This window comes from Neomonachus schauinslandi, chromosome 7 (genome assembly GCF_002201575.2).
Source record: "Neomonachus schauinslandi chromosome 7, ASM220157v2, whole genome shotgun sequence".
In the NCBI taxonomy this organism is placed as follows: Eukaryota; Metazoa; Chordata; class Mammalia; order Carnivora; family Phocidae; genus Neomonachus; species Neomonachus schauinslandi.
In genome coordinates this window covers 44,322,202-44,337,236 of record NC_058409.1, presented here as the reverse complement: position 1 = coordinate 44,337,236, position 15,035 = coordinate 44,322,202, and the positions used below count along the sequence as shown (strand labels likewise).

Sequence of the window (15,035 nt, the reverse complement as noted above, 5' to 3'; positions counted from 1 at the left end):
CAGAACTAGAGACCAACAGAGTTCACAGATGGCAGCAGGTGGGACTGCCTATTGCGTAAGCTGGCACAGGCTTACTCTTCTCACCTCTGCTGCTTACTACCTGAAGGACCCTGAGCCTTTAATCTCAGTGAGACTCAGTTTCTTCCTGTGTAAAACAGGGTAATCGTGCTTGCCCTAACAAACTTGCCAGGGGCTCACTGAAAATCAAATTGCGTGAAAAGTACTTCAATGCCCATAAAACATAATATAAAAAATACAGTATTTATAAATGTAGAATTAAAATATAAAATAGGCTCTATTATAATTCACAATTAGTATTTTCAGTACGATAATTTATTTCTGGTTGTATTTGTAAAGCTTCAAAAGCTTCATTTTGTAACATGACATTTTATGGCGATGATATGAAAACATTTATCTGACAGACATTTTTGGGAGAATCAATTATTAGATATTCATTGACAATGCTTAGACTCAGGCTGGTATTAAACAGAGAACTTAACTGTGTTTCTTAATTAATTTTAATACCTTAAGACAGCATTTATAATGATCTGAAAAAAAATTAGAACATGTTTATAATCTTGCCCAAAGTATTAAAGGTATGTAACTTCTTTCACCCAAGTGTCATTATATTTTTCTGTTAAGATTTAGACATCATAGTAGAAATTAAGACACTAGGTATTCTTTGAAATTGTCCGGTTTTGTAACGTACAATTTCATTTTACCATTTAGATTTGGATATTGGCACAATCATAATGCTCCAGTGTTTTAATCAAATTAAACAGTTGATTTAATTATATTTCAATTTGATTTTGTTTTATCTTGTTCAAGTGAATTATTTCCTTTTTCAAAAGAACACAGTATTTCTGTTAGTGAATCTATGTTAAAAGTGTGAAATTCAAACATTCTTGATGTTTTTATGACATTTCAATACATTAAAAGTCTTTAAGGAACTATATTTTATACAAGAAAATGCTTACAACATTTTATTGTTATTCTTTATATTTCCTGCCACATTTACAATGTTATCACTTCAGGCAGGCTGTCACTTTAAGTGAGCCTCTTCTTCTACCAAAGCAAATGTTATTATAATTCCTTTTCAAGTTCTATTACATTAAAAAACAAAAAATATAAGAATGGCAGTGAATCCACTGTGCACATCCAAATTGAAAAATGATTATTTTTAATTAACAAAGGAGATAAACATGAACCAGAGGAGTATAAAATTATTTATTATAATTCAAAGCCATTCATGGCCGCAAAGTTAACTCAGATACATTCCAGCATAAATTCCCAATGCTCATGTCTTTAATGCAGCTCATAACCTAGTGTCACATAATTTTCTAGGACTTATGGATCCATGGTGCACCCAATATTATCTCACTTCTGAATGTCGCCTTGATACTAACAGAAAAAAAAAATTGGTGAATATGGGCAGAATAATAAGGGATCCCAATTACAAGAACAAGTTTCCCATACTAATGACGGTAGCCCTCCCCATCTTCTTTTCTGTAGAAATTCCTCAATCTACTTTATTTTAGTGCAGAAAGTAATGAATCCTTACCTGTGGTGTACACCAGAATTTCCTAGAGGGTTTGTTAAGAATGCATCTGCCAGGGCCCAATCCTACTCTGATCCAAAATGTTCAGGGGAGGGCTTGTAAATGTGAGTTTTCATTATGTGCTATATTAGTTTGCTTGGGCTGCCATATCAAATACCACAGACTATGATATTAGTGGCTTAAAGAACAGAAATTTATTTTCTCAGTTTCTAACCTCTAGTTCTCACAGTTCTAGAGGCTAGAAATTGAAGATCTAGGTGTCAGCATGGTTGATTTCTCCTAAGGCTTCTGTCCTTGGCTTTAGACAGCCACCTTCTCTCTGCGTCCCCATAAGGTCTTCTCTCTGTGCATACACTCCCTTGGTGTTTTGTGTATACAAATTTCCTCCTTTTAAAAGGATACCAGTCTTTGGATTAGGGCCAAGCCTAGTGATCTCATTCTGCTTAATCATTTCTTTAAAAGTCCTAACTCCAAATAGGGACACATTGTGAGGTACAAGAGGTTAGGGCTTTAACAGATGGATTTTAGGAGGATACAATTCAGCCCTAACATGTGCTGCAGTATTTCTAATGCAGGTGGTCCAAGATTCACATATGGACAAACACCAATTTAGATTCTAGGTAAGCTAAATGTACACACTCACCTTAGTCATTTAGTTTTCTGTGCCTTAAAACATATGGCTTCTTCTAGGAGGGTCTTTCTATTTTACTCCTAAAAAAATATCATTTGGTTTTCCATCCTTGTTGTCTACTCTATTCACTCTTCAGCAAAAGCAAAGGGGACTTACATTTTGCAGTACCCAATAGTAAACTATGATACCGATTTACCTAGGAGTTTAATGCTAAACCTTTTTTTTTTTCCCCAACTAGTAGAACTATCTCCCCACTCCAAAATTTCAAGCTCTCCCTGGCCTGTGCATATGAATTCTCCTAACAAAAACTGCACCCCTTTCCTTCTATTGTGCCATGTACTTCCATTCACAATGTCTCCTACCTTCATGCTTTCCTCACTTACTGTCTTGCAGTTAGTTATAGCAGAAACTGCCAGGGTGTGACTCACTTCTAGATTTGTGTCCTCAGGTCTCTGATCAGATTATCTCCATCATGGGAGCCTTGCCAGACCATGCTACATAAAATAGCCTCTCCCACCCATCCTGTTGATCTCTATCACCTCTGCTTTACTTTTCCCTGCACACTCATCACCACCTACCATAATGTCTGTTTTTCCCCACCAGAAAGAAAGTTCCACTTTGCTTTGCTCAGAGTGTAGAACAGTAACCCAGGAAGATGAGCATGTCCTTGAGGTGATCTTGCACTTCTCTTGTGAAGTAAAAGGCAAGGTCTTCTGCTGAGAGGGAACTGGGGAGGTGGAAGGGGAAACGAGCCTGAGAAGAATTCAGCAGGTCTAAAGATCTTTTATGGAGACTGGGAGACATTAGAGAAAATTCAAGAAGAGTGCTAGAGCTAAGAGAGCAAGAGTTAAAAGTGAAGCCCATGAATGTCTCCTACCTACACTATTGTGTGATCTCCGGCAATTCACAGAGCCTGGAGAGGAGGAGAAAATGCAAAATGGTTATTCTGGTTTCTCAGTGACCACCACTGCTCCTTGGCATAACATTTTAGGCCCTTTGTAGTAAGGTCCTATTTACCTTTCCTATTTATTCCTCAGCTATACCAAGTTTCATTGTTTCCCTTCAACTTCTTTATATCTTGTCTTTGTGACTACGGTTTCCTCTAAATTGCCAAGTTTCCCCTAGCTAATTTTTGTTTGTCCTTTAAAGACTCCACTCAACTATTGTATTTTGAAAACGTTCCCCAACTTCCTCAAATATTAGCCACTGTGCTAATCATCATCATACCTTTTTTTAAAAACCCACAACCTTTGGAATACATACGTAGGTTCAAGATGCAGCTGTCATTTACTGTATGATCTTGAGCAAAATATTAAACATTTTTGTCCTTCAGCCTCATCTGTAAAATGGATATAATGATAAGACTTAGTTCAGACAACTGTTTGAAAAGATTAAATGAAATAATGTACCCAAAGTTACCTGGCATGTAACAGCAAATATGTTATCATTATAATAACTTGCATGTCTCCCTCTCTTGACAGCAAGTTCCTTAAAAGCAGTGATCATTCATGTTCATCTTTTTATTCCTAATATTTGACACAGTACCTGGAACACACAGGTTCTCCAGAACTGTGTAATAAAATAACGATTAATGGAATGAAATAAGTAGTTGAAGATGTTACTAAAGTTATGAGTTTTTTCCTGAGTTAGAATTACAGCAAAGAACGACCAAGGCTTGGCGATGCACACATACTAGTTGCTCGAGGAAGAGGCAGCTTTGGTAATCCAAACAAAAGAAACTTTCTTGAAGAAAACAGAGCACACACTGAAAAATTAAAAACTGAGAGTCGTTACACTGGCATGCAAAACAGACGTGGACCTTGTACACACGGAGCTTACAATCGGATACACAGTCCTACCACAAAACCCAACACAAAAACTTATACCCACATTTACAGCGTTTCGGACTTTCTGCCTCTCTCTCTCTCAATAGAATAGACTCTGGGAAGAGCAGTTTCTTATTTAACTTTGAATCTACAGCACCCAGTAGTGTTTAATCGCAGCTGGAGTCCGATAAACGTTTGGGCAATGAATCAATGGCACAAAAGGAAGCAAAGCAACTAGGAGCCCTAGGGGAAGTAAAGATCTGTTACATTCTCGGAGGTCCTCCCCAACCCAAGAAGCGAAGTCACTCGCGCAAGGGCGCAAGCTCCTTATCCCAAATCCTTGGTTCCCCACCCCAGAGTTTGCTGGAAAACGGGAGCGAGGCAGAGGACAGAAAGAAACCTTTGGATTTCGCGGGTCCCAGCACCTGGCTTGACGAAATATCTACACTCCTCACAGCACGATATAATTTAAACCGCCTCCACATCTTCGAGAGCACCACCCCAAAACTTACCCGACCAACTCCGCGCCGACCCGGGCGAGAGGCCCCACCCCGACTCTAAACTAGCCAATCCAAACAGCCAGGATCAGCGGCGCGGTGTCTTCTGGGATCCTTAGTCTCTCGAGTTTAGGGCTTCCTCCTCCTCATGACTACAATTCCCGGCGGCCACGGGGCTCCAAGGTCCGTCCCCTCTCTGGGGGTGGAGCCCACGGCGAACGGGGGCTGGGCCCTCGCCCCTCCCCCACGTGGCGGGGAGTGGTGCCGGCAGTGCAGGGGTGGAAGTTCCAACGTGTGGTGCTGGGTAGCCGACTTTGGTCCACTCTGCTCTCCAAACCTGTGCGTCTGAACCCGCGGTGATGCCGAAGATCAAGTCGGGGACGAGCGGTCGCCGTCGCGAGCGGCTCAAAGAGAGCCGGGAGCTGAAGAGCGCGGGAGGTGGGGACAGCCGGGAGGGGGCTGTCTGTGTTCAGGTCTGATCATCCGGCAGGACCTGTTCGGGGACACGGACCCAGATCTGGGCCGGGACAGTAAGGCCGGTGGCGGCGGCGCTCCCGGATCGCCGGCGGCAGGCCTTGCGCCGCCTCTGCCTTCCTTTCCTGCAGGAGGGGTGGACTTAAAGCAGGGTGTCATCTCGGCTCCAAGCGTGACGTTCGATGGTAGCTCTCGGCGCAGAGATCTAACCCCAGCCACCCTGCTTTCTTCTGTGGAACGGTCTAAGGTCTACGTTTCCTTGGGAAATTAAGGCTCTTTCGTGTTTTCTTCCAGGACTCATGTTCAACACGGGGATTGGGCAGCACATTTTGAAAAATCCTCTCATTGTTAACAGCATTATCGATAAGGTGGGTGTGGAAGAGAAAAGGAGAGAGTTGTTGGGTTACTGATTTTGTTCTTAGGAATACTTCAGCGCACAGAGGATGTCTGTCACAAAATAGATGCTCTCTATATATTTGTAGAATGAACTGAAGAATTGTTTGGGATTCATAGGCTGACTTTGGCGTGATTTGCTTTATTCTGTGGGTCTGAGTTTCCCCAGGCTCCAAATTCTTTCTGTAGATTATTTACTTCATAGCTGGCCGTTTGTACTTGTTCAATTCCAGATTATTTTCTATTCCTAATCACTTTTTTCTAGACACCATCTACCACTGTTAGTTTTTATTTACTCCAGAGCCTAAAAAGATGTCATAATGACAGCTTAGGAAGTTTTTTCCACAGAGAAACTTACATGGTACAATCCAGTGCCTCATATAAACCCTTTGGAGTATTCTTCTGGCATGGGTAGTGGATGTTCTCTTACTGTTGTGGATGGACTGAGTGCCTTAACATGAAATATATGTGGTACAGATTACATTCTTGGTTACAAAGGAGGCATCCTGGAGCCATAGAGAGAACATTACATCTTTAGAGACTCTATCATCTTGACGTAGTGTTGTTGGCCAAACGAGGGCCTAATTTTTTAACCTTTTTGGCTCATGGATTTCCTTTGAGCATCTGATGAAAGCTGTGCACACAGAACACTGCAGCTTTGTGCCATACAAACACCCGGGTTTCTGTACAATTTCTAGGTATTCCTATCCCTGAAACCATACATGGGTTGAAAATTGAGAAATCCCAGTACAACATGCTGTGATTCTCAGGCAAGATCATCATATGCAGTCCTTTCTTGTTTGAACTTACTGATAATAAGAGTTGGTAAAAAGATGCTGTTGGAGTCATTTCTGAGGTAGAAGACAGAAAGCCATTCCCAGAAAGAACTGCTATTCCTGCTTTTCTGACTCCTATAAAGTTTTCTGACTCCTAACTATGGCCCCAGCTTAGGAGAGATGACAGATTTCCACTTGCACCTAATGTTAATGAGAAAATTTTGTCAAGCACATAGATCATGAAGGAATCTCACAGATGTGGAGTCAGAATAAGATCGCTTTAACCACGTGCTTTTGAGCAAAGATAAAATAAATGTGTAAATAAATATGTAAAATAAATGATGTGCTCAGATGTGCCAGTAAAGCTAAAGTGGTTGTGCGTGCTTGCAGGCTGCCTTAAGACCAACGGACGTGGTACTGGAAGTTGGACCTGGAACTGGCAATATGACTGTAAAGTTGCTAGAAAAGGCAAAAAAGGTAAAAAGGGAATTTTGTGTTTTGGTATCAGAAATGACTATGTGAGCAAGCTCACCTGGTTTACAAATAGAAATCTATTTTAATTAATTGCTGTTACTTTAACAGCAACCCTTAATACTTTGCTAACAGCTTTATCTTAACAAATACGGGCAAAATGGATAAAAGTGGTCAAAAATGCAAACTTCCAGTTATAAAATGAGTAAGTCCTGGGAATGGAATGTACAGCATGGTCGCTGTAGTTAGCAACAGTATCGTATGTATATTTTAAAGCTGCTAAGAGAGTAGATCTTAAAAGTTCTCATCACAAGACAAAAAATATTTTATGTATAAATATGTGTGGCCATGGATGCTAACTAGACTTTTTCACAATATATACATATTTTGCAGTATATACATGTTATGTTGTACACCTGAAATTAATATAACGTTATGTCAACTATATCTCCATTTCAAAAAATGGATTACAAAAAAGAGAATATGGGATGTATTAATCAGGAAAACAGAGGGACGCCTGGGTGGCTCAGTTGTTGAGCGTCTGCCTTTGGCTCAGGTCGTGAACCCAGGGTCCTGGGATCGAGCTCCGCATCGGGCTCCCTGCTCCGCGGGAAGTCTGCTTCTCCTTCTCCTACTCCCCCTGCTTGTGTTCCCTCTCTGGCTGTCTCTCTCTGTCAAATAAATAAATAAAATCTTAAAAAAAAAAAGGAAAACAGAAACCACATTTGATTTTTCAATACAGGGTATTTAATATAGGGAGTTGTTTACGTTGTTGTTAGATGACTAAAAGAATAAAATGGGAACACTGAAGTAGCCCCAAAATAATAATTACAAAGAGGAGCTACCACCTCTAGGCTCGGGGGACAAAGCAAGGAGGCTGGAGTATTGGAACCTAGAGGAGGAGATCTAAAGAGCTGCACCATGAGATTGGGATGCCACCTGGCCGCTGCTGGTGGCTTCTGTGTGTTCTGGCTGACCCAGTTTCCAGTTGAATGGATCCAAAATGTAGGAATGGGATTAAGAGAGCCAGTAGGCATTACTGGAATACCCATAGGCTAGCGACAGCAGGAAACAGTTACCGTCCAAAGGCCTCAAGGGGCACAAGGAGGGAACTGCCTTACCAGAGCCCGGTAAGAGTGGGAGCCATTCGAACAGGGGCCACTCAGAGCACAGTCTATTTTTCTGAATGGTGTTCTTTGTTATTTGAAATGGTAGAGTAGAATTGAAGGAAAATTGGAGGTAGAATTGGTGAAAAAAGTTTGATTCATGTTAATCATGTAGGGGTTAGGATTGAGATAACAAGATTTATGCTCCATAATTAACCCCCAAATACTTTTTTTTTTTTTAATGTAGGTAATTGCCTGTGAACTTGACCCAAGGCTAGTAGCAGAACTTCACAAAAGAGTTCAGGGCACGTGAGTATGAGTATGCATGATAGAATTAAAGTGCATTTCAATCTCATGAAACAGTATTTTTTAATTGCTCTTTTTCTTATTATTAGGCCTCTGGCCAGCAAACTTCAGGTACTGGTGGGTGATGTGTTGAAAACAGATCTACCATTCTTTGATGCTTGTGTGGCAAATTTGCCATATCAGGTGTGTTTTCAAATTGTTGGGAACATTATACAAAATGTTTCTGTGATGTGTCTTTCCTAGAAATAACTAGTTAATTCTCTTACAGATCTCTTCCCCCTTTGTCTTCAAGCTGTTGCTGCACCGACCTTTTTTCAGGTTTGTGACAAAAAGACCAAAATTACCGCCAAATTTTAGGCCGTGAACAGAGACAGCCAAAGATGATAGTTAATTCAATTAAAAAACTATTGGAGAATGTATTTTGTAGAAAATATCTATTTGTGTGGAGGTCTTTCTCTCTCTTTTTTATTCAGTTGACAGAGCTTTGGGGGGAGGTACAGTGTAAGTCCTCCTTCTGAGACCAAATGGCCTTTCCCTGTTTTCTAATACTCTTGCCATTAGTCCAGGTCAGACTCTTTATTACCTTACGTCTCAACAGCCTCCGAACTAGTCACTAGGCACATTATATAACAGGAGTTTTCAAACTGCAATTCAGAAACCCCTTACTGGTTATAAATTTATTGAGTCGTGACCATTTTTTTTTAATGACATGGAATAGAGTATATCAGAGGGCATTCATTGTATGTGGCCCAGGTGATTAGTTTTGTGAAACTTTTGCTTAAGTTACATAAAACATATACGTACAGATATTTGTGGCGTAGGTTGCAATGTCAAATGTATTTCTTAGTGTGACTCGTTGTCAAAAAAGTTTCAAAGTCAAAGCCCAGCTTTGAAGATGCTCTTTTCCTATTCAAGAGTCTCCAAAAAGCCTCTGCATTGCTTTCCAACGTCCACGTTCTTTAACTTGGGAAATCAGGACACCAGTGTCACAACCTGTCTCTCTTGCGTCAGCTCTTCCATAAGGGTGTTTGCTTCCCCATAAATCCCACTGGGCTGCCGAGCTGATTTTGTTTGAGTTTTGTTTTGTTTTTTCCCCTAGAAGGGATAATGGACTAGTGCTTATCTGAACACAGAGGGCTTACATGTGCAAGGAGTTAGTGGTGTAGTCATTATAAAATGAAAAGCCAGCTGGCTCATTTTGTGGTAATAAAGCTGAAGCTGAAAGTGTTCTGCCTTCTAATCAGCTGAACGAATTCTCATTAACCACAGATACTCTTTGTTCTATTTCCCACCCAAGAAAATTAATTGAAGTTGAAATACCTTTATAGTTAAAAGTAACGATTTTCCTTATTCCTTTTCTACTATCTCTTCAGATGTGCTGTACTTATGTTTCAAAGAGAATTTGCTCTCAGACTAGTTGCAAAGCCTGGAGATAAATTATACTGCAGACTCTCAATCAATACACAGCTGTTAGCACGTGTGGACCATCTGATGAAAGTAAGTGACTGTTAGTGAAATAATGTGGCTTACCTCATCCGTGAGCATCTAGTTGTGCCTTCTGTGAGGAAAGCATATTTGATTACTAATTTAAAACTCTTTTGAGAGGACTCCTTATTTTCTAATTAACAGGTTGGAAAGAATAACTTCAGGCCACCACCCAAGGTAGAATCCAGTGTTGTAAGAATAGAACCTAAGAATCCACCACCACCTATCAATTTTCAGGTGAGGTTAAAGTACTAGGTCGTTCAGTAAAGGAGGAAAAAAAGACCAAGCTGGAAGATGTGCGTCTCTAGCAGCAGAAAAATACTGAGTTAACTTAAATGTCCAGACAGGAAAATGCTAATTATGACATCCCTATGTTGGGAGTAGATGGAATATTTGGATGTAAGATCATTGTGAAGAGCAAAAAAAGCATGGAAAATGTCTGCAAAAAAGTACAGCTTGGAATGCCTTTGCATTTTGCTATCGAGTATAGCTACAGAATATTTGAGTATGACTTAGAAAACAAGATAAAATGAAGGTAGTTGTTAGAGCAATATTATGAATAACACTTTTTATTTTTTTATTTATTTTTATTTATTTATTTGAGAGAGAGAATGAGACAGAGAGAGAGAGCATGAGATGGGGGGGGAGGGTCAGAGGGAGAAGCATCATGACCTGAGCCGAAGGCAGTTGCTTAACCAACTGAGCCACCCAGGCGCCCTGAATAACACTTTTTAATCATAATTCATATTTCTGCAATTTAAAAAGAGAAGTTGCATCACTTGATGTAAAACCATACTGCATTGTCTTTGGATAAAAACTTGATTACTTGTGTGGTCAGTTCTTGGTAATGGAGTGGTTTGTTAATTACTCCTGTAGGGTGGTTTAGGTATGTTGCATAGGCTATTAAATCATGTCTGTTTTGAATTATGGTTTTTTTTTTTAAAGATTTTATTTATTTGACAGAGACACAGCGAGAGAGGGAACACAAGTAGGGGGAGAGGGAGAGAAAAAAAGCAGGCTTCCCGCCAAGCAGGAAGCCCGATGCGGGGCTCAATCCCAGGACTTTGGGATCATGACCTGAGCCGAAGGCAGACGCGTACGGACTGAGCCACCCAGGCACCCCTTGAATTATGTTTTTTGAAAATGGTACTTTGATTTAAATAAATGTCACAGTGTTCTTTGTTCAGATGTGGAACAATTTTTTTTTCTAATTTTTAAAATTGAGGATAAAATTTTCAGTGAGGTGGACAGAAGTGCCAAAAATCAAGTACATACCGTATTTTTTGCATGGGTCAGCCAGATCAAAATACAGAATATTTTCATCACTCCAGAAGGTTCTTTCGGTTTTATATATTAAAAGACAAAATAATACCTAGGAGACATAGGCAAGGTTGGATATTTTTAAGAAATGATCCGTCTTCTGTTTCAGGAATGGGATGGCCTAGTAAGGATCACCTTCGTTAGGAAAAACAAGACACTCTCTGCTGCATTTAAGTGAGTATTTTACTCATTTACGATATAGGAAGGACCAGTGCTGTAGGAACTGTGCTAAGTGATAGAATTTGGTCCTTATCCTGAACAGATACCCTAAAGCATAAAGATTACCCATGTCCAGACACACTTTTCCTTTTTCACTAACTTTGTACTTTGGGGGGGGGGCAGAAAAATTTAACAAAGAAAGTTCCTGGAATTTGGAATTACATCAGGTTTTTTGGCAAAACAGGAAAAAACAAAAACCACCCATCTGTCTCATTTTTCAACACTTGTGAAAAATTCATGCAATTTTATTAATTTGGAAATATTTTTAAATAGCAATTTGAAGCCCAAGGGCAAAAGAGGTTCTGAAAGCCGTTATTTCACTTTTTTTTTTTTTAGGTGATGTTAAGAATTTCAGAGATTTTTATTAGAACTTTACTTTTTAAATATTACTAGTTTGTGATTGTTTCTTAATACTCAATGCCTTTTTAGTCCCTTAATTTTACTACATGGAACATACACTTAACTTTATAATAAACTGAAAGGAAATTATAATCTCTGATTTTGGAATAACAGCAATATCGCTTCTTTATGCTATAGGTCAAGCGCAGTACAACAGCTGTTGGAAAAAAACTACAGAATTCACTGTTCGATCCATAATATTGTAAGCAAAAATATTTGTTGTCTCTGTGGTTCCGATTTGTTTTAAAATGTTCATCTACTTATTTTCATTTTTCATCACTTGATTCTTAATTTGGTACATTCCATAGGATCCTTAAAAGTGATGTGTAACTAGCACAACCTTAACTTGACCTCTAATAGGTCAATACTACTGTGTATTCTTGGAATAGATCCGAGTGGCCTTGATTACTCCACTTGAGCTTCTTTAACTAGACAGTTGTTTTTAGACATAAAAAGAAATTCAATTGAGTCATAATTTTCCCAAAGCTTTAGGCATGTGTAGCTTGCTCAGCTCAAATTATGTACCATTTGCTATGCTCAATTGCCTTGTTGCTCACGTAGCAATTCAATTTAAAGTTACCATTTTCTCAGTAACTTTTTTTAATACCCAGAAATTGAAATAATTAAAGTATAGGCTGAATAGCAGATTTTTTGTTGTAAGCCTCATGCCTCTTTATTATCTGTGCAACATTTTCTTTAACCAATTTTGTATGTGTGTCAGCACACATACACATAGCCATACACGTAACTGTGATGTCTGATAACTTTTTAGTTCTTTCAAATTAATTAAACAGAGCAGAAAGATAAGAGCAAATTTCCATTGCATTTTTTGACTCAGATCTTGTATGGTTTAATATATCATATTGCTACCTTCATTTTCTTTTTTATGGACAAAGTCATTAAACAACTGCTTAGGTAGGAAAATATTAAACTGGATTAAGAAAAATCTTTGGAGGAAGGATGTGAGGTATGAAATATTTAATATTCCCCAGGGTTGGAGGTCATCTCTTTGAGAAAAACTGGCTGATAAAATTAAATTTGTGCCAAGAAAATGTAAGATATTTTTAAAGGAGTAACAGTTGCTATAAAATTCAGTTTATAGCTTTATTTTTTGATATGAAGTACCTTACTCCTGAAACTATTTCAGAATTTTTAAGAAAAAGGGCAGTATACAGGTTTAACTCATTCAAAGTTTTCTGAGTATTTGGTATGTGCTGTAGATTAACCACTTAATTAGAGGTCCAAGTCTGATCTGCAAAAATAGGCTTTTCAGACTGCCGTGAGCAGATAAAGGTGACTATTTTATCAGTTACTGAACTAAAAAAAACAAAAAAGAGCCAACATGACTTCATTAAAGATATGTTGTTCATTTATTCTGAATCTTATATTGATAGATAATACCAGAAGATTTCAGCATAGCAGATAAAATACAGCAAATCCTAACCAGCACAGGTTTTAGTGACAAGCGGGCCCGTTCCATGGACATAGATGACTTCATCAGGTAATTACATTGTTCTTTTTTCCTAAGTGTTTACATTTCTTTACTGTGACACCTTCCGATTAGAGATTTAAAGGCTTTTAAGCGGTGTAAGGTGCTACCTGGGGTTATTGCATAGCACTTCCATAGTATGGAATAGTATTTGGTGTAGAAGATGGAGGCTAGTTAGCTGCAGCAGAATGAACATTTTAAGAACAGTAATAAAGAACAGTCCGAGCCTGGAGATAGCCTCTGTGTCAATGTGTGTTGTGGTATGTGTGCTCCTCCCCTTCAGCCTCCTCCCCCAAATCCCATTCATAGTTAGTCTTAATAGTGTGTGTCTTCAAAGTAGCCTGTAAGGTAGAAGCAGCATAACACATGTCATTGAATCTCATTCTTTTTCTGTATCGGGAAGAGTTATTGTTAAATAGATCCTACACATGAAATAATGTCAATTACAATCATACCTGGTTTTCAGTTCTAACTGGTTTAATAATATAGTTACTTATTTTGTCGACTGAGGCAAGTTCTACACACCTAAAATAAAAGAAGGGTGTTATAATTAATGGGGCAGTGCAGACCCAAATGTTTTCCTTGAATTAAGCAGATTAGTCTTATGAAAGCAGAATAAGCCTTCAGTTACCTATACTCACTGTTTTTAAGCACTAACACTTTGATTTCCTAATAAACTATCACTTACTGAACAGTTTTTGCCTATTTAGTCATTTCATGTTTAGAACGTCCCTGTTCTAGGAGCTGAATAAAAAATGAGGGTAGATTGTTATAAAAGTAATTGGTTTGACTTTTCTAAGCTGGCAGCACAGTTCCATATAAGAGAGATGGGGTTTATATTTTATATTGGCAGGCTAGCAGTACTACTGAGTCTTCATCAGAGGTTAATCCTAGGAGTTGAACATCACTCATAAGTACCTATCTTCCTTTTTCAAACATTCTAATACATCTTCAGCTGTTTCTGTGGGCCATCCTGAAAATAATCTCAGGTCTATATAGAAATAGTTCAGCTTACTTTAATTCTCACCAAATTTATTCAAGGTTATTAAGCATATGTAGTTTGCTAATTAGCATCCAATAGGTAACAAAGGTATGGAGAGAAAAGCAATGTGTTAAGTACTTAATTGGAACCTGAGTAATAGTGAGCCCAGAGAGGGAAAAGTGAACATTAAGATTACCCACTCATTTTTCTTCTGTCTCTAGTTCCAAACAGCTTCTTGTTCACTTACCATGTTGAAATAGAACAAGCGCCAGTGAGCTCTTACGTCTGGATAGTAGAGGTCTAAGACAATTTGGTCAAATTCACCATAACTTAAGACACATAGGCTGTGACAAAAGAGGCAAGAAAATGTGACTTTAACCAATATATATCTTGCAAATTTAATTGAAGAATGACGTTTCTATAATGACTAGTGTTAGGAGTGGGTGGGCTTCAGAGGTTTGCTGATGTGTTTGTTTTGGAATTCATGGTATAGGAACTATGCATTGTTATATGCAATAAATTACCTTTCAATACCATCTCATTTTGGTTTCTTTTTTCAGATTGCTACATGGATTCAATGCAGAAGGTATACATTTTTCTTAGGTATCTGGAAAACAGAATTTTCCAAACTCAAGAACAAGAAACTGGAATTACGTATTTTTAATAATTTGAGAAGATGAACTATGCCTTTGCTTCCCTGGAACACTATGTGCTTGACTAGTTTTGACTTAATACTACTACTGTCACCATTTATTACTCTGAATTCTCATGGTAGTAAGTCAGTCAATTCTAAGTACCCGAGTGTTTTTTGGTTGTGGTGTGTTTTTAATATCTAACATAGGGCAGGGTCCAATCTACGCATGATAATCTTGAAGAGCCGCAGGCACGCACAACTTTACACTTAAACTTACCATTTCTAACAGGTTATTGTATAAAGATGTTACTGTTCTATTTTCTGTTATATATTATATGAGGACCTGTGTAGGCCTTTGTCCCTCAAATAGTAAAAAAGTTAAAACATGCTTAACTCAGTCACATATTTCCCATACGATTTCTTTTTATTCATGTGCACAATAAAACAACTGCTTATTTTGCTTCTCTCA

General features: G+C 38.6%; 1 protein-coding gene across 3 annotated transcripts; it reads left to right on the top strand.

Annotated features, from left to right (window-relative positions):
- Window positions 1-4,732: 4,732 nt before the first annotated feature.
- DIMT1 (DIM1 rRNA methyltransferase and ribosome maturation factor) lies at window positions 4,733-15,026 on the top strand. 3 transcript variants are annotated; one of them, XM_021702035.1, is made up of 12 exons: window positions 4,733-4,950; window positions 5,281-5,354; window positions 6,546-6,632; window positions 7,980-8,041; window positions 8,128-8,221; window positions 8,307-8,356; window positions 9,412-9,535; window positions 9,668-9,760; window positions 10,953-11,017; window positions 11,600-11,663; window positions 12,856-12,962; window positions 14,493-15,026. In XM_021702035.1, exons 1-12 carry the CDS (start codon window positions 4,872-4,874, stop codon window positions 14,533-14,535), a joined length of 942 nt encoding a protein of 313 aa, XP_021557710.1. In that variant the 5' UTR covers window positions 4,733-4,871; the 3' UTR covers window positions 14,536-15,026. The 3 variants fall into 3 exon arrangements, with proteins under 3 accessions (XP_021557710.1, XP_021557712.1, XP_021557711.1); XM_021702036.1 differs by lacking the exon at window positions 4,733-4,950 and adding an exon at window positions 4,972-4,985; XM_021702037.1 differs by lacking the exon at window positions 9,668-9,760.
- The last annotated feature ends 9 nt before the right edge of the window (window positions 15,027-15,035 follow it).